The 22820-nt window shown below is 46.5% G+C and overlaps 3 protein-coding genes across 4 annotated transcripts in view; 1 reads left to right on the top strand and 2 right to left on the bottom strand.

Annotated features, from left to right (window-relative positions):
- Positions 1 to 103: 103 nt before the first annotated feature.
- On the bottom strand, positions 104 to 1519 carry LOC135808948 (pre-mRNA-splicing factor 18-like). The gene has a single exon (XM_065322198.1). The coding sequence runs from the start codon at positions 1429 to 1431 to the stop codon at positions 364 to 366; it is 1068 nt and encodes a 355-aa protein (XP_065178270.1). The 5' UTR covers positions 1432 to 1519; the 3' UTR covers positions 104 to 363.
- Positions 1520 to 1902: 383 nt separating this feature from the next.
- Positions 1903 to 8538, top strand: LOC135808950 (uncharacterized). The gene is made up of 7 exons (XM_065322201.1): positions 1903 to 2279; positions 3404 to 3481; positions 4625 to 4669; positions 5060 to 5115; positions 5455 to 5533; positions 6233 to 6355; positions 6638 to 8538. Exons 1-7 carry the CDS (start codon positions 2142 to 2144, stop codon positions 7871 to 7873), a joined length of 1755 nt encoding a protein of 584 aa, XP_065178273.1. The 5' UTR covers positions 1903 to 2141; the 3' UTR covers positions 7874 to 8538.
- Positions 8539 to 9861: 1323 nt separating this feature from the next.
- Positions 9862 to 22820, bottom strand: part of LOC135808951 (uncharacterized) — a 37773-nt gene continuing 24814 nt past the window's right edge. The window contains exons 22-31 of one of the 2 annotated variants that reach the window (XM_065322202.1): positions 21186 to 21281; positions 20863 to 20991; positions 20393 to 20454; positions 19009 to 19113; positions 18443 to 18619; positions 16122 to 16204; positions 15827 to 15907; positions 12293 to 12398; positions 12036 to 12162; positions 9862 to 11447 (exon numbers count right to left, since the gene is read on the bottom strand). In XM_065322202.1, the coding sequence (XP_065178274.1) occupies positions 10557 to 11447; positions 12036 to 12162; positions 12293 to 12398; positions 15827 to 15907; positions 16122 to 16204; positions 18443 to 18619; positions 19009 to 19113; positions 20393 to 20454; positions 20863 to 20991; positions 21186 to 21281 (1857 nt within the window). In that variant the 3' untranslated portion in view covers positions 9862 to 10556. The remainder of the gene's footprint in view (positions 11448 to 12035; positions 12163 to 12292; positions 12399 to 15826; positions 15908 to 16121; positions 16205 to 18442; positions 18620 to 19008; positions 19114 to 20392; positions 20455 to 20862; positions 20992 to 21185; positions 21282 to 22820) is intronic. The other variant, XR_010552149.1, reaches the window with a different exon arrangement.

Genomic DNA, 22820 nt, shown 5'->3' on the forward strand with positions numbered 1-22820 from the left:
TTTGTAAAACCTGGCTGAATTTCTATTTCCCTGTTCTTGGACTTTTCTGGCCTCAAATGTGGCAAGGAGTAATTGCACGGGTCACACAATGCAGGATGTACTGTTGATTTCACGATATCTACAACTATGTGAGAGAGACACCAAAAAGTTAGGGTGCCAGGTTCCATGTAAAGCTCCTTTCCAACATAACATGCCCTTTGCTGCCCTTGGCACAATGATAAAATGCTGACAAGAAAGACTTAGTGCTTCTGCTAAATACCTAAATGTTCACACTGAGCAAGGAAGTTTTGGGACTTTGCTCATCCTATACAGTAACACTATACTATACCACCAAGCAGGAATTCAAGCAGGCACGTCAAATAGCTACCGCACGCACTTTGACGGATCAGCTGGGAACACGCGCTGGCAGAACGTCATGAGTCGCTTCAGCGCTTGGATATACTTGCGCTGTGTCTCGTCGTTGAGCACGTGTGCAACGTGCTGTGCGAAAATCTTCTCACGGCCAGTACGCGCGTGAATACCAACCATAGTGACACCGATGGGCCAGGCCGCATTGCCTATGGCCATACGCAGATACCAATCACCTGCCACCACATACTGCCTCTCGACCATGTACTTGCCAATGAGGGTCAGCGACGGTAGGATGTCGGGCGGCGTGCGACGCTTGCGCAGCAACTTGAGCAGCGGCTTGAGGTACGACTCTGTCTGACTGTGGATAGCACTGTCTAATCGGCCTGCCGGGCTTTGCTTCACTTCCTTGGGTCTATCGTTCAGCTCTCTGGCATGCAGTGCCAAGATGAACTTCAAGTACTTGAGAAGAAACGCTTGGTCGTGAATATCATCGCCATCGTGAGCCTTCTTGGACATCTCAACGATATTCTCCATGGTGGTATCATCATCAGCCTGCATAGCTGCCGCACTGGCTATATCTTCTTCTGCTGTCGTTGGGTTCTGCTCACTCTCATGTCGCAGTAGCTCAGCTTGCTCCTCCGCCTCGATTTTGTCCATAGCAGCTTGGAAGTCGTTTCTTAGACCCTTAGTTACATCAGGAGTCAAGATTTCGATGCGTCTCAACCGCTTGCATGCTTCTTCATCACTTTCAGCAAACAAGCGAATAGGTTCATCACGATCACGCAGCCGACGGATAACTTCATTACGTGGCAGTAGAACAGCCTCTTCTTCACCAGGCATCATATCTGTAGGACTGTTTAAATCCTCTGCATGTCCTCCTCCGACTTCTCCCTCTGCATTTTGCTGTGAATCGACATACTTCTTTCGTTTCGCAGCACTTTCTTCTTGTTTCTTCAAGTACAACTCACGCTGTGCAGCAGCAAGTTCGCTTCGCTTGAAAGACTTTTGCCCATCCTTCAGGTCAACAGTTTCTTTGACCTGCTTTCGTTTCCTGGCAATTTCAGCCTTCAAGAAGTCCATTGTGATTTTCGAAGACCATACTGCACTGAAAGATGTACGGATTGATTTTCAAACCAACAATACATGAATGAACATGTGAACAAGAGAAAGAAAACTGTGTGCTGTTTCGTAGTTTTGCTTGGGCGATGATGTCATGTACTGTTCAGGTTTAAACGTTTTTTGTGAAACGCACATGCGACACGTAAGCTCGTAACACGCCACCTAAACACGGCCCTGTGAACCTAGTGATAGTGGTTTTATTTGAGTGATACTAATCAAATTATTATCCTAAATCGAGGTGTTTCCCAGCTTCCGCGTTGTGCATGAGTCATCGACATGATGTACAGCTACAGCCTACAGCACTGTACAGCATTGACTGCCAGGGAGCCCTAGTACAGGCTACACATATGTAGGGCTCCCTGATGTACAGTACTTCCACAAAACAAGCAAAAAGCAGGAAGTGACCAAGTAAAGAAGAGAACCTGATCTGATCAGTCGACGAACTACTCGCATTAGTGCATCGACGAGAGACGTTGTTGTAGGAGAGATGCAAGATGCTAGTTCTCCCTGATGTTGGTCTGAAAAGACAATCCCGAGTCTGAAACAATGAACGTGCCTGTTTGAATGAATCTCTCACCTACTGTAGTACCTACACTCTACAGTGCAGTGTTGTAGTTGTACTCATTCAAGACAAACGTGCAAGCAGTAGAGTTGAATGATCAAGTAACACGATGGCGATAACTTCAACGTTCATAGTGATTTGTTTGAGTGTCTTCCCCGCTGCAATAGTCTGCCATCGCAGCCATGGAATGCCTGGCACCAAGCCAGATGCAGGGAGTCCCTGGGCGAATGTCTGTGATGATGGCCAGGTAACAACCTCGCACATAGTCGCGCAGATTATTATTATTATTATTATTAGCTGATACGTTTATTACTACGGGTGTCTTGATTCTTGGAGATACGGTAGTGTCCTCTGTGTGATTGTCATTCACATGTACCAGGTAGATCTGTCAGCCTGGCACCAAAGTGCAGTTATTAGCCAGATACATGATGTAGTGTGCAATGAATCCAATAGCAATGCCAAGAGACTGTTCATGATTCATTTTAAATAGAATGTGCTTGACAACATTCAACACTATAGCAGGGAAATTGTGGTTAAACTAGGGGTGTGCACGGGTAGTCGGGTGCCCGTGCTACCCATAAAGACCTCGGATAGACGGGTACAGAATAATACCCGAAAACCCGAAGTCGCAGATGACATCATGCACAGACAGTAACAGTGCACGTGTACAAATTCATGTAATACTCCGCATGTCTACCCAGTGTGTAAGGGAAGGGGTGCATTGTGGTGTTACCATGGAAGCATTACCCGATCGGGTACCCGTGCTACCCGTGGAAAACTACCCGAACCCGAAGAAAATGCTACCCGACTCAGCACTAGGTTAAACACACACCTGGTGAAATGGCGGTAAATACACGCCTGCCCATACAGCGTTCTCTTTAATTCTGGCAAAGAGTGCTCCTCGCTGTGTAATCCCCTGTGCGCCAAGCGCTAACTGATGTACCAGCCAGCTATGTGGGCATCACCAGCCATGCATTGACTAGGCGCCACACCCACGCACAGATCCTTGCGGCGAGAGAAGGAGTGCTCTTTGCCAGAATTGTGCAGCTTTGAGAGTGCCGTGTGGGCAGGCGTGTGTTTATCGCCATTTCGTTAATCACCCTCTCTGCTATAATAAATTATGATGCTGTATTGGAGTTTTCAACAATGCTATGTAATTTTTTTTAAGATTGGTGAAATATGTGCTGGCTTCTGAGGACAATCACAGTACAACACACACCGTACTTGGAAGCACTTGTGTTTCTCCAGTCAGTGTGCTATGTAAATGTGCTCCAGGAAACAGAAGAATTGGCAAGTGCACCTGGCTATTTCGCTTTTAGTTTCCTTAAATCTTTAGTATCCTTCCTTTCTATGCTCTATTCTGCTTGTCAGACTGGCGTGGAAAGTGACTTCATGATGGTGGATGAATCACACTGGACGTGCCAAGGACCCTTTATGAGACCCAAAACAGTGAGTGATCAATCACTGATTATTGCTCTCCAGTGTATGAGATAATGTTTATATACATTGGAACGTGGGGTCACCGTAATGTTACTACAGGTCAGACCTCGCTATAACGACCCCCGCTATAACATAAACCTCACTATAACGTACAAATGTGAATGTCCCTGCCGAAACCGCATCACTTCTGTACAAAATTTCCTCGCTATAACATAATCCGCTATAGCGTAATGTTCGCTATAACGCACTGTTTGCTGGGTCCCGGGCGCGCGGAGACCTCAGCATAACGTAAAAACTCGTATAAAAATGACTATGTACACGGCATGCGCATATGCATGCCTTCTCGCGACGAATTCGAGACTGAGCCGTCCACCTCGGAAGCAGGGAGTAGTAAAATACCGGTATTTTACTACTCCCATTACTTTTTATAGGCTCTAATCGTCACATCACGACTCACATGTACCAGTACACGCGCTACATGGCTCTTGTCACCCCTTTGCTGACAAGCCTGTAGGCTGTACACATGTGCACATCTTTGCTAGTCATCATCATACTTGTATGTAAAACAGTACAGTTGTAATCAGTAAGTGAAGAGCGTCATTTTGACATACTTATTGCATATTGGTGTGCCCAACTCACTATAACATAAACCTCGCTATAACATAATTTCTCCCATACCCCAGAGATTACGTTATAGCGAGGTCTGACCTGTACTACAGTAGTAACTTACTACATACATGAAGAGCTTGAGATGCGAAACCCGATAAACGCCGAATTTGGGAAAACATGATTTTCAGCTCAGTGAAATCGAAAGGTCGACCGCACATAAAATGAATCCTTCTTTGGCCATTATCCGAAAAGTGATGAAATGGATTTAGCAGGCTATCTCAGCTCTTCACATGTACATGATTGTACTGAGAGTTGTGTACTGTAAAAGCATGCCAAATTGCCAAATAGTTTAAACACTTCAAACTTTCAAAGTAGTAGTACACGTACTGAAGTACATGACTGTACTCAATCTGTGGACAGACCTGTTTCGTTCTTTGGGGACTCGTCCATGCAGCACAGAGAAAATGAGTCCGAACCTGTTACATGCAACAATGAATACTAAACTGCACTTGTACCTGTATTCTTACTGCTATCAATATGCAGCACTTGAAGGCTGTGGTGGAAGACAAGTGCTATGCAATCGAGAAGGTAGGCTCTTGAGCTAAGATCTCTTTGCCCGCTGTTATCACTGTTGTTCCTTGCGTAGCCACATGTACTTCTGGTTCTGCTTTTCTTGTTGTGCTTCTTCTGATACAGTCAAGGTGCTAGAAAAGTATATGACAAATTTAACCCGGAGTCGTTTACCTCTTGGTGAAATCCAGCCGAACTGGCACCCTGGACCAATTCCAATGACACCACTGTATTTGTACATGTGCACATGCAGCAGCCGCATTCGTACCACATCTAGTTCTAGGACATCAAGGGCCGTGCAAGTTGAGGGCGCCGAATATCCGCTTTAGTTCGTATTCACCCAGCGCAACTGCAGTAAACTGTATGTTATCAGTATGCTTTTGGCCTTGTTCTTGGTGTGAATTGCAGCCTAAACACATTTGTGTCGGCGGTAACGTGACATACTCCACTAACCCGCCACTGAGGTGAGTTGTGGATAGACACTACTTTGACATACAGGCACGTGTAGTGAATGCTCCAATGGCCGGGTCAGCAACACAATTGGGTTACTTGGATCTGTTTAAAAAAACAAATACCCGGTCCGGTCACTTGTGACCCGGTTTCTGATCATTCTTTTCTAATATTTATTTCATTTATTTATGCACCTTGCGCTGACACCATGCGATAGTAACGCCAACACTCAGTAACGGACAGGGCACTCGGCAGCCATGTTGTTTAATAGACTGAATGTCTAGGTTTCTACGCAGTATATGTGTTGTAGAGTTAATGGATGTGTGTCTTCTAACCCATTCTGTCCTACACAGTGGTGGTCATCGTCCCTCCTGGCCGGTGTATGGCGAGTATAAATACCTGCCAGCTCCGCGCTATCTCCATGGTATGGAGGTGAGTAGTGCTGCTGGCCTGTAGTCCACCGACAACAGGGAGTAGTAAAAATGCGGGTATTTGTACTACTCCCTGCCGACAACGCTATTGTCTGTTATATAAGGTCACTAATACAGGCATGTAAGTGTTAGCTGGAGGAGAGACGGGTTACTACCCTATCCTTGCTAGATCTCTCAATGCTATATGACGGGTTACTACCCTATCCTTGCTAGATCTCTCAATGCTATATGACGGGTTACTACCCTATCCTTGCTAGATCTCTCAATGCTATATGACCGGTTACTACCCTATCCTTGCTAGATCTCTCAATGCTATACATGTACCAGTATTCAGGCAGTGATACCAGTAGTGCAGTAGTGCAGTAGTGGTATTTGTCGAACGTGAACATGAGAAACGAACTTCCAATGACCAAAGGCCTTGACTCTGATAGTACCAGTGATTGGCATGCTGTGCTGTGTTTGCAAGAAGTAGCTGGCCTCTATCAGATGACTATTGTACTGTATGCGGATGTGTGTGTGTGTGTGTGTGTGTCTGCGCGTGTGTGTACGTATGTGTGTGTCTGCGCGTGGGTGTACGTATGTGTGTGGTGTGTGTGTGCATGTGTGTGTGTGTGTGTGTGTGTGTGTGTGTGTGTGTGTGTGTGTGTGACTGTGTGTGTGTGTGACTGTGTCTGCGTGTACATGCATGTGTGATCAACAGCACGGAGCTATCGTCATGCTGTACAATCCGTGTGCATCACCAAATGACGTAGCACGGCTGAAGCGAATCGTATCGGGCTGTTTGCGACGACACTTGATCACACCATATGTCAACCTTAGTACAGTAAGTTATGGTGATGACGGTATTGTCTATTGATGTCCTCATTCACTTCCATGTAATTGGGCTTGTAGGCCGTGTGTACTTGCAAATTCAAATGAAAATATACATACATACATGTCAAGTGTGTGTGTATGTGTGGATGGGTGCCTGGGTGTGTGCGTGCGTGCATACATATGCATGTGTTTGAGTGTACGTACATGTACGCACTGTCATCCATGGACCATGTGTATTTGCACTATCAACGGAGTGTTTGTCTCTCCTGTTCTTGCATTGTCAACTCTCCAGCCATTGGCCGTCCTCTCCTGGGGCTGCATACTGCGCTTGAACTATGTGGACGAGGCTGCAGTGCAAGCGTGGATACAGCTCCATGCCCTGAACTCTGGGCGCGAATCTGGTGTGTACGCCGATGGCCAGTATACGCATGAGCTTCTCAAAGTCACCATGGTCGTGTCGGATATGAAGGACAGGCATTTATGTCCAGGAGCAGGAAAAGCTGCTGGCGGCCAGATAGCGAATGGCAAATCCACTGTTGCTAGCAGCACTGTCCGTACCACCATTAAACCGGAACCAGGTACAGCCACATTTACCCTACACACTACCACCACTACCACCAGGCACACAGTATCGGCGGCAGTAGAGAAGTCGCAAACAGCTACACACAGAGCCTCTGTCAGGACTGGGTCGCCAACTGCAGCCAAAAGCACATTGTCACCTGCACAGAATCCTGTTACAACACTAGTTCCCAGTTCACCTGAACTCCAGACAACTACTGTACACGTTGCTGAAACTGAGCAACGAACTACAACACGGGAAATCCCCACTGCCACCGAGACTGAGAGACAGACTAGAACACAGGGAATCTCCACTGCCACTGTGCCGGAAATGTCCCAACCTGAGCATCATCTACATGCCACAGTGCAATCTGTTGAGTTGTCACGACAAGCCACGGCCACATCTAAGGATGTTGCACACCACACACAGACTGGCACTATAACTGCTGCTACTGGTAGCTCAACCACCCCTAGGAGCAGAGTAGCAGCAGCAGGGAGAGTGAATCAAATGTCACAATCCACAAGTAGTAATCGTCCAACGGGTGCTTCCACTACTGCACCGAGTTCCTCCAGTGTGTTGGACTCGCCGACTTCGGCAGAACTGAGCAATGACACCGGTCTAGTGAACCACTGTGTCAATCATACTCTCCATCATTGCCTGCGCAAGATCGCCACGTCCAAGTCAGTCTGGGCTGCTGTTGCTATTCTCTTTGTTGTGCTGGTGGTCACTGCTGGCTTACTGTGCATGCAGCGGCAGAGAACGGCATCAGCATTGTGCTGTTGCTTACGCACACGCTACATCATGGCCAATGAGAAAGTACTGGCGTATGAACAGCGCGGCAAACACAAGCAACCCCTGACGCAGCAGTTCCGCCATCTCTCAACGCAGATCAATGGCCGAAGCGGACGGAACGGTGGTGCCAACTATGTCAAGCTGCAGCAGGACGAAGAGGATGATGATCTAGTGTGATGTGCACTGGTGTGTGTGTGTGTGTGCGTGTGTGTGCGTGTGTGTGTGCGTGTGTGTGTGCGTGTGCGTGTGTGTGTGTGTGTGTGTGTGTGTGTGTGTGTGTGTGCATGTATACTACAGTTATGTTCTGGTCCATATCCAGCTAGAAGAAGACCAGGGATACATAATATACATACAGTCGTGTTGAGTAGTCAGTGAGCTGGCACTGCTTGAAAATGCTTGCTGTTCCGTACCTTGGGTAGTGGAAATCGTCGCCAGCTTATGCACAGTCACAAGTCACCTTTTGGCCAAGTTCACTTTCACTTGGGGCCTCATTCTGAAGGCCTGGCTTTGTGAACTGTGTTCATCTCAACTCTTTACGTTCATCCATTGCTTGGCTGTATCCATGTCTCAGGGTATTCATTGCTCATTGCTGCATTTCCTCTCAACAGATTGTCTCTATCCCGAACTATTCTTAGTTAATTTCAGCTTGTGTTGAGTTACTTCTTGAGAACAACTAAACATACTTGAGGGCAAGTGCTTGTCCACTTGCCTTGCCACCCATTATATTTTTTTAGCAGACTTTTATTCGGACATACCCATAACCGTTTTTTTGCATTCCACCCCTAGTTTCTTTATGTAGCAGTAGGTAACTGTAAGAACATGTTGACCTCCTCGTACCAGGACACAGGGCGAGCACACATGACGAGTGCATGTATGCATGTGTGCGTGCGTGTATGTGTGTTTCTACTTTGATTTTATTGATATTTCAAAAGCAAATAGCTGCCTATCACAGGAATCCCAAGGGTGCACATGCACGCGGGCATGATCAGTTGCATGGACAAGTGGTGAAGGCCTTAGCTACATGCACATAGGTACCGGTACAGGTATGTGTGGTGAAGGCCCTAGCCACATGTACATAGGTACAGGTATGTGTGGTGAAGGCCTTAGCCACATACATGTAGGTGTCGGCCGATTTACACGACAACGATTGAAAAACGTTTTCAAAAGAAATTTTAAAGAATACGCTTCCACAGATTTTGATCAGAGCGTTTACACGACAATACTGAAAAACTTATCAAAAACGTTTCGAAGTGTTTTTCAATCGTTTTCGTTCTCGTGTAAACGGCAAAAACGTTTTAGTACTACGAGCCTTGCCGCCGCCAGCCAGCCTGCGCCAGGCCAACTTATTGCACGTGACCATTGCCGGCCGAAAACGCGTTGCAGTGTACACGCTTATCGTTTTCGTGTAAACAGCAAAAACTTTTTTCAATCGTTGTCGTGTAAATGAGGTCTTAAAAGGTACTGGTACAGGTATGGTATTATAATTATAACCCAATACTAGTTCAGAACTAGTATTAGATAAACCTTGGTATAGTTCACGCATATTGTTAGATTGGCAGCTCTGCCAACCACGGAAGGTTGTATTGGTCACTGTTTCCGAACACAGTGTCCTCCACCTTGTTTCATGCTGTCAATCTAACAATATGGTACAGGTATGTGTAGGAAAACATCAAGACAGTATAAAAATTATTCGAAAATATACATGTACCGTCGTGCTCTGAACTCAACAAGATGGTGTGACGCCAGAAGAAAAAAGAGCTGAGATGCACCCTGCATCCTTCAGACGTTCACCACCCGACATACTAGAGTCTTGACTTGTACACAGACACGCATAAGATACAGCTCCAGAGTCTAATCTTCTCACCTACTGAAATACTATCACCAGAGCACTAATACTGAAGCTGCACAGCTGTCCACGCGTACACGGGGAGCTACAATCAATGGTACATAACCCCTACACGGGGCTATGTTACACCCAAAATAGGGGCTGCAGCAGGGAGCCCTACCCATACGTATGTGTATGGCTCCATGGGCTGCAGTAACTCTCCAAAGGGAGGATTGGGACATTCGGTACAGTCATTTCAGTACATGTACTTGCGTGTCATCTGCAAGGTAGGAGCTTCTAGTCACATCTGTTCGGATTTGTTAAAGGCAAGACGCTCGAAAATCGGTCAATGCAAACTACTGGATTCTCGAAGGAGAGAAAGGCGTGAAAGTGAATAGGATGTACTTTAAATAGGCTGAAAACAAGCACACAGCAAACACACGTGTGACATGGAAAGCAGGCCAGCCAACAAACAGTGCGGCATAGAACCATGGTGCGCTGAGTCTTTTACAACTGTCTCTGTAGAAGATGAGGCAGGTACAGTATTGGAAAGCGGATGATCAGATCACGATGGTGGATGAAATGAGCAAGCAAAGGCCAGCTTTGACTTGCTCACAGTTTCTATAAGCCAGTGTGGTCTCATGATATTTATGTGTTTTGATATGAGCAGTAATGCCACGGGACTGCAGCCACTGCCACAAGAGACATCAACGTTGCCGTGCTCTAAAAGTAAAAACGAAAATATGTAAAAATAAAAAAATAAAAAAATCTGTTCTGCATTCCTGCTGAAAGCATTACAGCACAGGATGCAGGTCTCTATTAAGAACACACACGCCCACACATTCGCACACACATGCACGGTGGCGCTAGCAAAAAAGTTAAAATTAATTAAAAAAAACACACACACACACGCACACACACGCACACCTGTATACACACACGATGCCAGCCATGACATCGTCAGACATGCTGCAGAGAAGAGCAATGGGTGGAGTAGGCACTGGAGCGAGCACTGAAGTATTAGTAGTGGCGCTGTCATGTTTGTAACTTCAAGCACTTGTCAATGTGCACATTCAGAGCAGTGTTGTTATACTGAGGTGGAAATGTGCGCTGACAAACCGGACAAGTACCACCGCCATCCATCACACTGGTGCTGCTAGACCCACGGGCTTCTTCTCCTCCGCTGCCACTACCACCCCCACCGCCGCCACCACCACTGTTGCCATCACTGCTTGCGGTGTTAGATGCCACCTCTCGCTTCTTCTTGCTGAGCGATGGTGCTCTGCCAAAAGCAGAGCTCAACGAAGACTGTTTGTGCCGCTTTGGTGGAGCTGCCGCTGATGCACCGGAGTGTTTGGTTTTATGTGCGGTGATAAGAACAGCTGGAGACACGACTTGCTGCCTAGGGCTGGACATGGTAATAACACAATCATCAGTATCCTTGTTGCAGTCCGCCGCTATTGCAGCACGATTTACAACTGATCTGCAAGCAGTTCTGGAACACTCTGGTGCCGATGCACTTGCAGAGCTGCATCCCTCACCATCGACTTTGACCGCAACTTGCACACCAGCATCTTGAGGCACTGGGTCAACTGTGGATGTGGCTTGAGTGCACTTTGCCACCGTCTTGGGTTTGAAAAAGGAGCGAATGGACGGGGGTGGATTCATAGCCCTTTGCAGGCAAAACTGAGACACCGCACCGCATGGCTCAATGTGTGCTTGTGGAGCGCCTGATGATGTAGCAGCAGCTGAGTCTTTTCCGGATGCATTGGCTGCTTGGCTAGCACTCTGCACTGTCACAGGTGGCTGTGAGGCCAGCAGCTGGGTAGCAGATAACTGTGACAACGAGACATCATCAGAAATGACTTGTGTTTGTGACGGCGCTGCGGCTGCTTGGGTGGCTGCCTGCGCACCAGTAAATCGATTCTGAAAGCGTAGGAAAAAATGCAAACAAAACTCATGGGGTACAGCTGGCTGGCAGCATTGGCAGGCATGCATAGTCTTTGTGGGATGTAAAGATGGGATTGAAAAAATTTGAAATAGACAGGAATTTCAAGGACAGATAGGAGAGGCGAGATTCAAACAAAGAAGAAGTTGTGCATGTAGTGTGTGTGTGTGTGTGTGTGTGTGTGTGTGTGTGTGCGTGTGTGTGTGTGTGTGTGTGTGTGTGTGTGTGTGTATGTGTGAGTGTGTGTATGTGTGTGTGTGTGTGTGTGTGTGTGTGTGTGTGTGTGTGTGTGTGTGTGTGTGTGTGTGCCGGTCCTTTCAGGACCTGCCATCTTCTCCGGTGGGAATTATTGTATTGTATTGTATTGTGTGTGCGTGTGCGCGCGTGTACGCACACATATGTGGGGAAATGCAGGGGTGCCCATTCCGGCTGCAGAAGTCGTTTTTAGTCGAACATATCCGGCAAGTCCTGAATTCGTTGTTCTTTTTTCGGCGTGCAGGGAGGGGTGGTGGGGGTGTAGGATATTCACATGCACAATGGCATGTACGCTAGTACTAGTAGCATACCTGTACAGTGTCCCTGAGAAAGTAGTCCACCACCATAGGAATCAAGTCCTCTGGGTAGCGCAGTCCAATCAAACGCTGGCCATCATCCAGCTGTACACGCACTACTCTCAAGGATTTCTCTCCTTTACTGGTGGTACACAAGCAAGAACAACAAGTGCAGGCAGGCAGAGATAAGAAGACTTGAGCTCACGTGTCAGCACTCTAGTGGAAAGACGACGTCACAGCACGGGGAAGAACCACTGTCAAAGTCACCTCACCTCAATTCCAGCTTTCCAATGTATCGATTCATGGTAGTTTCCAACGCTGACCATAGTGATATGATCCCACCTGACAGAAGTCCAACTCGCGACATACGACAACCCACTGGAAAACAAGTCAACACACAATGCCATACGGGAAACGACTGAAACCAATGGTACAAGCGGAGAAAACACGTGAGATCCACACGCCGTGACTAAATTCAATGTGAAGCAAAGCTCTGAGCTGTGAGCCTGAGTACCAGTCAGCATTACATGGGGTAGATTTCCTAAACTACACTCCACAAAAATTCCAGATCCACATACTCCCTCACATCACACGAGGATCTAGTTGCACTGAGGCAGCTCGCCCAGGATCGTCGAAAGTGGAAGGAACTAATGTGTGCTGTGTGTAGTGGCTGAAGTTACACAATTACACTAGATACTCTAACAATAATATCGGATACAATAGACCCTTTGCACAATAACGGTCACGTGATCCGAGACGGGGCATCCTCTTCGATTTTTGTGCAGAGTATCAGTTAGCGGTGAAACGAATATTCGAATATTCGAACATTCGTTCGGTTTGTCACATTCGAATATTCGTTAAGTCACATTCGAGTATTCGTTACGTCACTTCGAATGCAGTGCCTGTGCATACATGCACGCCGAACACGGTGCAGTGCAGTGCGTACAGCCTGCCTGTGACTTTGTACTGCATGTATGCATATGTATGTGCATACTGGACTGCCAATGTTGCACATAACATGTATGAACTTCGAAGTAGCCTTATGTGGCAGTACATTTTACGTGGCACTACCGTTTGTCATACCTAATAATATATTAGTATTGACAATATCCATCAAATGACTGAGAGGAGAGGGCATGTGATGTCATCTGTGTTACCAAAAGAATATTCGTTCATTCGTTCGTTAACCCTTTATGGACGGATTACTAGCACAGTACGCACCAGAATTACAAAATGTCAGTACAATTTTCAACTTTACCATGTCAAAACTTTGGTGTCCTTCACTTGATTTTCACAATCAAGGGCTCATTGGAAAGCTCTTGACGAGAGCAACGCCAGGGTACCAATCTCCATTATCCAGCCGCCACAAATCAGGCGCGGTAACACAGCAAAGTCGTCTCCAAGCCTGATATGCAAGCAAATTCGTCCCATCAACGCCATTCCACTCTCCTTCATCGCAGAACGCTCAAATCTGTTTGAGACGATTCAAACTTCAGCCGGCTACGTCATTATCATGTGCCGAGCCGCTCAAAGAGCACACGAAAAGGGATTTCCCCCCAAAATGGCGAAATGATTGATCAAAAAATTTGAATTTGCCGAGGTAAGAATACGGCGTGCGATATCTCTGGCGTCCGACATTGTAACTCTTCGGCGATTGTTGCATTGGACAGCTTGGAGTTCCCGCTACCACGTAGACCCTTCGATTGTGGAATTTGCTCAAGAAACAATGGAGTTACGAAGTTACGAAGTTTCGATCTTATTAGATCGAAACTCGTACAGTCCGTCCACAAAGGGTTAAGCTGAAGAATATTCGGCTAGTAGGTTTTGACATTCGTTTCACCACTAGTATCAGTTGTTGAGCATGGTGGAACACTGTATTTTTCCATTTTGGAGATGGAGGGGAGAGTGTCGAGTGGTTTGCCATCGATGGCTGTGGAACCCGTGGACGAACTGTCCAATGAAGAATGGTCTGTGAAGGAACTGAACAGTTTTCTGCTGAATGAGGGTGCGTAGCTGTCTGGAAAAAGAAGGAGTCGTTGGAGCGGTAAGTCTTCCGCATTCAGTGGATATTTCGGATTACTGTACTGCAGATTGAAATATTTTTCGCTTCTCTACCTTCTCTCCTCTGTCGATGTAGAGAACACACACACACTTCTCTATGCAGAACCCTGATGCTCCTAGAACTAAGAAGGGCACCACTTCCTCGAGTGTACCTTCATCATGCCCAACATTTCATGCGTCCGACTCCCAGTGGATGAGTGATGAACCTCTGTTTCCCAGAGTGAGTGCCACACCATGCTTGCTCGTCTCCAACGCAGGGGCAAGTCGCCGACGACAGTGAAGAGGGAGCTGATGGAGTAGTACTAGTGAACAAGCCCGTGGATAGTGTCCATGAGTTTTACTTTGGTGGCTATGTGCATAATGTGAAAGTCGGTCATATCGTGCACGCAGCCACAGCTCGAACTCAGATGACTTTCTCCGCACACCTGAGCGATGAGGCTGCGTCTTTCTCCACTTCAACATCAGCAGCTCGAGCAGCGCCAGCAAGCAGTCGATCTTCCAATAGCAAAGACAGGGATGGGTCATGCCTTTTCCTCAAGCTCCAGAGTCTCTTGGCAGGGCGTTCAATATCTTAGCAAAAGCAAGGATGAAAGTCGTCATGGACAAAGTGTTCCGAGCACAACACTGTGAACGATATCGCAGCACTGCGGCCCTCTTCTCGCCAGATAGCCAGGATTCCAGAGTGCGGAATGCCAGCATCACCAGGGAACGCATGGAAAGACAAGTGGGTTCCTTAGACTAACGTTAGGGATGACGGTTGGTGCAAACAAGAACCCAGAAGTGGTCCTTGGAAAGCATTTCGAAACTTCTTCCTTCAAAAACTAAAAAAACTTCAAATGTAAAAAGGCTGGGGAGTACATACATGAACATCACGTCGGGACCGTGAAAACACAGCCTGTCACAGGAAACTTGATCACGTCCTGCAGCAAACCATGCATGCTGGTTGCATGCCAAGTGTGCAGCGCGTGCACAGCATGCCCCGTCTCGACCCCTCTCGCTTATTGTGCAAAGGGTCTATTACACTAGATACTCTAACAATTTTATCACTAATTATGATAATAATTACCACATCAAATGCTGCAGAGACCTATCCAGAATCGGCAATATGCTGGCCCTGGCCTGGAGATCTGCAACTGCAATCGGTTTCTACTTTGCAATATTAACGGATTAGTCCCCTTTGTCGATTGATGGATCAATCGGAACCAACGCATTCGTCACTCCGATTAGTAACTTCGGATCTGCTCTGTTTTGTTTTGAACTGTATACGTATGTTTAACTCATTGTATTTCTTTGTATTCTGTATCTCGTTATCGTTATCTTTTCTTCTAGCCCTCTCGCTAGGATGAGCTTTCTTTTTTTATGGCAGCTTAAGCGAAGGCTATATACCTGCTTTATGCAGGTTGATGCCAACGCGAACAAGCAAAATAATAATAATAATAATAATATTGACTGGTTAATAATAATAATAATAACACTCCACAACCGTCTTTTAAAATACTCATAAAATAGTTGCTGCACACAGAGAAAGAAACCTGAGACGATATCGACGTTTCTAAACCCATTTGTCCATACAGCAGCTGCAGACTCACCAGTCCTGTCCTGTAGAGCCACAGCCACAGGGGTCACGTGGGCCCCCGGACGGGCATGGGAGAGGAAGATGGAGTCGTATTTTCCGGGGTGCTAGCTGCACTTTGAAACGCTTAAAAAAAACTCAAAAATCGCCCCTGCGAATGCTGGCCACCCACCTTTGCAAGAGGATCCGAGCTTGCAGTCAGAGTGGATGCAGCGATCTAGTGTGTGCTCATATTGCTTTCTCCAGCCAGACTCTGCAAACACACACACACACACACACACACACACACACACACACACACACACACACACACACACACACACACACACATATGCCCATTGCAATCTTTTTTTTAAGAGCAAACACTGGGAAAGGGGAAATAGAGATCATTGGTTATGAGAAACCCACAGCAGACCGGACTCGAATCTCCTAACAATTTTACAGTAAGGGAAAAATAAACCACTCACCAACTTTGTCTGGAGAAGCACGTATGTAGCGCTGCAGAATGTCTACTCTTTCCTCTTCAAACTGAGAAGTGCCTGTGTTCGGTCTGCAAATGGAGGAGAGTGAGAGCGCAAGAAAACCAGAAAGAGAGAAAGAGAGAGAGAGAGAGGGGGGGGGGGAGGAGAGAGAGAAAGAGAGTGAGTGAGAGAGAAAGAGAGAGAGAGAGAGAGAGAGAGAGAGAGAGAGTGAGTGAGTGAGAGAGAGAGAGAGTGACAAGTGACATTAAAGAACAGATAAAATATCTGACCTGACGCACACACAAACAAAGGAGGTGAGTGTTGTGATCTCGAACTCGTCAGTCACTGAACTGATTTTATGCTCTTATTGATACACTATCCAGCTGTCCAGTGGCTCTCCTTCCACGGCTCTCTATCCTGCTATTCTCTTCTTTACACTCTATAAGTTCGTGTCTTCTTTACAACGAGAGAGCTTGGAAGCTCAGGGCTCTACGCTATGCTTTTTTGCCTTGATGACCTAGACAAAAAAAGCATACGGATGTTATAAATTCATATAATTTTTTCCTTTTTTTTTAAAGACATATTAAACCTGGGATTCGAACCCGCACTATCGCCCTGCATGCATCCCCCGATACATTTCGCATACATACTAATTCTTCCAAGTTGCTTCACGTTATGATCTTGCATTTGAAAGCCCTATTTGAATATGCATTGTGGCCAGCCGTCTTTGATGGCACGGTATGGTACGGGACAGGTACGGGACAAGTACGGTCGAGGGTAATACGACACCGTCTACCGCCTTGATGACCTAGGCAAAAAAGCATAGGGATGTTATAAATTTTTCAATTCTCCTATTTTTTAAGGCATAACCTGGGATTCGAACCCGCACTATCGCCCTACATGCATTCCTCCATACACTTCGCATTCATACTCATTCTTCCAAGTTGCTTCACGTTATGATCTTGCGTTTGAAAGCCCTATTTGAATATTGCGGCCAGCTGTGTTTGATGGTACGGTACGGGACAGATACGGGATAGCGCCAGGCGTGACACAAACACACAAACAAACAAACACCAAATTAAAGCTGTGTGGACCCTGGCTAGCGCCAGACGTTACTGAAGTAACGTCTTCTGCATAGCTACGGGAATAAAATCAGTTCAGTGACTGACGAGTTCGAGATCACAACACTGAACTGATTTTATTCCCGTAGCTATGCAGAAGACGTTACTTCGTTATAACGTCTGGCGCTAGCCAGGGTCCACACAGCTTTAATTTGGTATTTGTTTGTTTGTTTGTTTGTGTCACGCCTGGCGCTATCCCGTGTCTGTCCCGTACCGTACCGTACCATCAAACACAGCTGGCCACATACAGCTGGCCGCAATATTCAAATAGGGCTTTCAAACGCAAGATCATAACGTGAAGCAACTTGGAAGAATGAGTATGAATGCGAAGTGTATGGGGGAATGCATGTAGGGCGATAGTGTGGGTTCGAATCCCAGGTTATGCCTGAAAAATAGGAGAATTGAAAATATATAACATCCCTATGCTTTTTTTCCCTAGGTCATCAAGGCGGTAGACAGTGTCGTATTACCCTCAGCCGTACCTGTCCCGTACCATCACAGACGGCTGGCCACAATGCATATTCAAATAGGGCTTTCAAATGCAAGATCATAACGTGAAGCAACTTGGAAGAATTAGTGTGTATGCGAAGTGTATCGGGGGATGCATGCAGGGCGATAGTGCGGGTTCGAATCCCAGGTTATGTCTAAAAACAAAAGTAGAAATTTATAAGAATATATAACATCCCTATGCTTTTTTTGTCTAGGTCATCAAGGCAAAAAAGAAAAGCGTAGGGCCCTGAGCTTCCAAGCTCTCTCGTTGTAAAGAAGACACGAACTTATAGAGTGTAAAGAAGAGTATAGCAGGATAGAGAGCCGTGGAAGGAGAGCCACTGGACAGCTGGATAGTGTATCAATAAGAGCACAAGGGGAAGGCTAGACAGTCTGTCTCTAGACATCAATAGGTATTGTACGAAAGGCCAGTCAATAGTACTAAAGAGTGAAGTCAACCGCAACACAGACAATACCTTCAGACAACCGTGACAGGCATGATACAGATGATACAACAGTGAGGATCAGAGGAAAGGAATGAGACAACATTACATCCAGTGAGAGGAGGAGATACACCAATGATGTAGAACTGTTTGACATGGATTAAACTTGTTCTACAGTGGAACAATGTAGTACACAAACTCCAGTAACTCCACCTGGTGATATTGAAGATGTCTATTCAGATACAGTACACATGTAGAAAAGGATGCAGCTTACCGTGTCACAAACATGAGATGTGGTGACCTTTCTTTCTGCATGGCGAGCAAGTACAGATGTTTGCCTTTCTGTTCACGTTTCGACACATAGAAGCCATCATGGTCACCTTGCTTACGTTCATAACGCTTCAGAGCATCTTCCCAGGATATGCCACGGTCGACATTCACAACTGTCAGTCTGAACAAGAACACAAATAGTGGTATGTAGCCAGTGAAAACAGTCAGTACTGACAACTTACTAAAACACTCATTAGAGCACAAGCGTATTGAGCTTTCTTGACTACACCATGTCGCAGCGGTAGAGCTCGCTGGCCTGTAGCCAAGCCACTGATGGCGACAATCCATTCTTCCTCAGGCGTTCTACTTTTCGATCTTTCAAACTAATGAGCATGGAACTTTCTTGGGTTTAATACGCACATACACATGCACACAAACACGCACAGACACACTCATACAGGTAAATAGACACATGCACGCGCGCACACACATATACACACACACGCGCACACACGCACATACACACACACACACACACACACATATACACACACACACACGGCAACTCACGTAGTAATGGCAGTAACTGGCCGTTGCACCTCAGTGAAGACATGGCGAGGCTGACAGGCCAACTGAATTGAACTAGCCTGGATATCAGTCACACCCTCTGAATACCTATTGACAGCAGAACAGTAGTAACACACACACACACACACACACACACACACACACACACACACACACACACACACACACACACACACACACACACACACACACACACACACACACACACTTGTACTTGTTGCTCACTGCCAAAACTGGTCACGTGGGTCTCCCCGGGAGAGAGGAGAGAGACTCAAAAGGAATCTTGGAAAGATGACTCAATTGGCTATTAAACCGCCCAACGGCCGACACCCCCTGAAATCCCCAAAACTCTGGGTGGACTTGAAAATGATCCCACTTATGGGCTCACCACACCTCAGTAAGTGGGTGAGGACAAGGTGCAGAAAAAGGACTGACGGCATCAGGGTATCCGTCCTGGGATCCAACTGCAGTTACCCCTGCCCCCAGTTAAGGTAATACTTGCTACTAGTGTGAGTGGCTAAAATTAATCAGAGTGGATCTGATACAAGCTTCACTAGCACCATGATTACACAAGAGTCAATCTAGCCAGAAGTAGTCCATGGTTAACAGGTATGTATACTTCAAATAGAAAGTATAATTATGAACCCTGAAACCAACAAAGGTGGTAGGTACAACATTACACCTTCAAGCAGCCGAGCCCGTTGGCAACAGACCCAACACTATCCGGCATAAGTGTACCCACCAACCGAACTAGCTGGCACACAGACACACACAGAACACACACACAGAACACACACACACACAAAAAAAAACACAAAACACACACACATGACAACATTATTTTACAGCTCCACAGATGACTGAGGATTTGCAACTTATTTCTCTGATCGATGAGATGGCCCGTACCACCTAGCTGAGCAAAGCATACCAACGGCTCTATGGGAAACGGGAAGTCTCAAGATATTTGTTTGCCAGAACCGAGAACCCAACTCTAACTTAATTCGGCTGGAAATGGGATTTGGACCAGCAGGTCTGCATATTCATTTTTATCAATGAAAAATCCGGCAAAAAATAACTTCGTTATGGTCCTACTTTAGCCTAATTAGGGGAAATTGGCATCAACGGCATTATAGAAGATCATTCCATAGTGCACTGGAAAACCCATTGTGAAGAAGGTCAAACATTGACTCAACACTGAGTAGTAGAGTCAGTTATTGTGTGATTCATGATGAGTCACACTGATGACCTAAACAAACAACAGAACTTTGCCTTGGGAGTGTTTTTTACGCGGCATAGACGCAGAGTTCAAACACTGGTTTATGTCCTCATGGTGATATATTATGAATATCTGTATCCAATCACTCACGTTCCATCCTTCTTTGCTGCTTCAATTGCCTTACCAAGACAGGCAGTAAAGTACGAAAAGATCTGTATATGAGAGAGAGAGAGAGAGAGAGAGAGAGAGAGAGAGAGACACACACACACACACACACACACACACACACACACACACACACACACACACACACACACACACAAAATGCTGGAGATGAATATTTCCTAAAAGACAGCTTCTGGCACTGCACATGAACATTACTGGGTCCAGGGCTTATTTGCAGTGCACACTGGAGAGACCGGAGAGACCATGCAGGAACAGTGAGCAGCACAGCAATACACTTCATCATCTAACATGCTACATACTACTCTGCACCATCACATACGCGTACAGTAAACTGGTTACAATCAGTTTGAAGAACCTTGGTTTTCGCCAGCCTGGAACATGGAGAGGTCCACCACCCCACAATGGTCACAAACATACCTACACACACCACTCACCTGGTTCTGTTCCTGCACTTTCAAGCCAAGGATACGGTTGAGGAAGCGGGATACATCGGTGTTCTCCTTGTCACGGACAACGCCACCAGTAGCAATGTTCTGGACTAAGCCCATCGACTCCAGGCAGCCCTGTGACCAAAACAAGCACAACAAGATCGTAGAGAGTCCTGTGGAAAAGTCACACTTGAAAAGAAGCTGAAGCAAGTTCAAGCAACCACGAGGCACAGTACAGAAGATATTGAGTAGTTGATGCAAGTCATGGAACCTGATGACTGATCTGGCAAGAAAGTCATCTGACACCTCTCGATGTGCACTGCCCATACCTGCATGGATTTGTTCCAAGCAGCAAATGACGCACTGTCCTCGGAATCTCCGTCAGTATCAAGCTCTGAGAAGGAAACACCAGTACAGATTTCGCCCTATACAACAGCAACAACAGCAGCAGCAGCAGCAGCAGCAGCAGCAGCAGCAGCAGCAGCAGCAACAACAAGAACAAGAAAGTGCACATCAATAAGGCCCCAGCACTAGAGGAGAACAGTAAACACAGCTAGCTATGATCTACAACGGATTTTTGTGAGTCGGTGCGCTTGCTCACAAGGTTGGCATACCCAACTCTCCAACACAATGTTCTGGATACATTAGCGAAAGACCAGTTCCTCGCTGGCATACGAGACAGGAGCATTCGTCTGGAAGCTCGTCGTGGTGCGCCTGCTACACTCGACGCAGCACTCACCCAAGCGCTGCAGGCACAAGCCATCTTTGCCACGGAATTACCAGTACAGTCAGAAAGAGCTGTGCCCGTTTATGCTGCTACGGCTGCCAACAGTAATGTTTCGGATGTCTTAGCGCAGCTCCTGGACAGAATTGGCAAGCTGGAGTCTTGTGTACAGGCCTTACAAAACCCACAACGAGGAACCGACATGCCAAGATGCTATGGTTGCGGGAGTCCAGAGCATTTTGTTGCCAATTGCCCCAGGGCCAACAGTGGAAGAGGACGTGGTTGTGGCCGTGGTGGTTGGTCTAGGGGACAGCAGGGAAACTGAAATGCGCTGATGATGACACGAGTCGCTCGTCAGCGGAGGATTGTTTTGAAGACTCGCCTAGTACTACAACCCACACCGATGGTCCCTCTGCTGAAGATCAGTCCGTTCGTCTTCCCATGTCCTGTTTGGCTGCACACACAGAAGGCGCTATGGCTGTGAAGGGTATCGTCGCATCCGGTCCAGCGACTATGTTAGTGGACACTGGTAGATGTATCACCTTGCTCAGCACCAAATTTGTCTGTAAGCTTCAATCTGTCCATAAGTTTTCGTTGCATTTATCTCCATGTTCCACATCTCTTACGGCTGTCAATAATTCTTCCATTGATGTCGATGGTCGATGCACTATCTCGTTATCGGTTGGTGGCCTGTCTGTATCCCATAATGTTATCGTCGCAGACATTGGTCCTGATGTGCTGATTGGTCTTGATCTCTTGAAGACACATGGGTGTACTGTTAATTTGCACAAGAATGTTCTGCTGGCCGGCGATGTTTCTATGTTTCTACTTGAAGTATACCGATGCAACCAATGCCATCCCAAACCGTTTGCCGTGTTGTCACTTCTGAGACTGTTACTTTACCGCCGTACTCTCAAGTTATTGTTGCTGGAGCTATTCAATTTGACTATGCACATGCTCTGTCCACTGGTATCATTAAACCAAGCAAGAAATTTGTTGAACACTATCACGTTGCAATGGCTGGTGCTGTGGTTACGCCGGATATAGCATGCCGGGTACCTACCTGTTTGCAGAATCTTCTCCCGACCCCTACCACGATAGCTAAGCACTACAATGTTGCTCAATGTTGACTGTACTGTATCGGTTGAGGAGAATGAGCCAGTAGAACTTGGCCAGGATCCTCTAACATCTTGCAACAGTGTTCAGCAAGAGCCACAGACCGATGACCCACTTGAAAAGT

Source organism: Sycon ciliatum, chromosome 2 (genome assembly GCF_964019385.1).
Source record: "Sycon ciliatum chromosome 2, ocSycCili1.1, whole genome shotgun sequence".
In the NCBI taxonomy this organism is placed as follows: domain Eukaryota; kingdom Metazoa; phylum Porifera; class Calcarea; order Leucosolenida; family Sycettidae; genus Sycon; species Sycon ciliatum.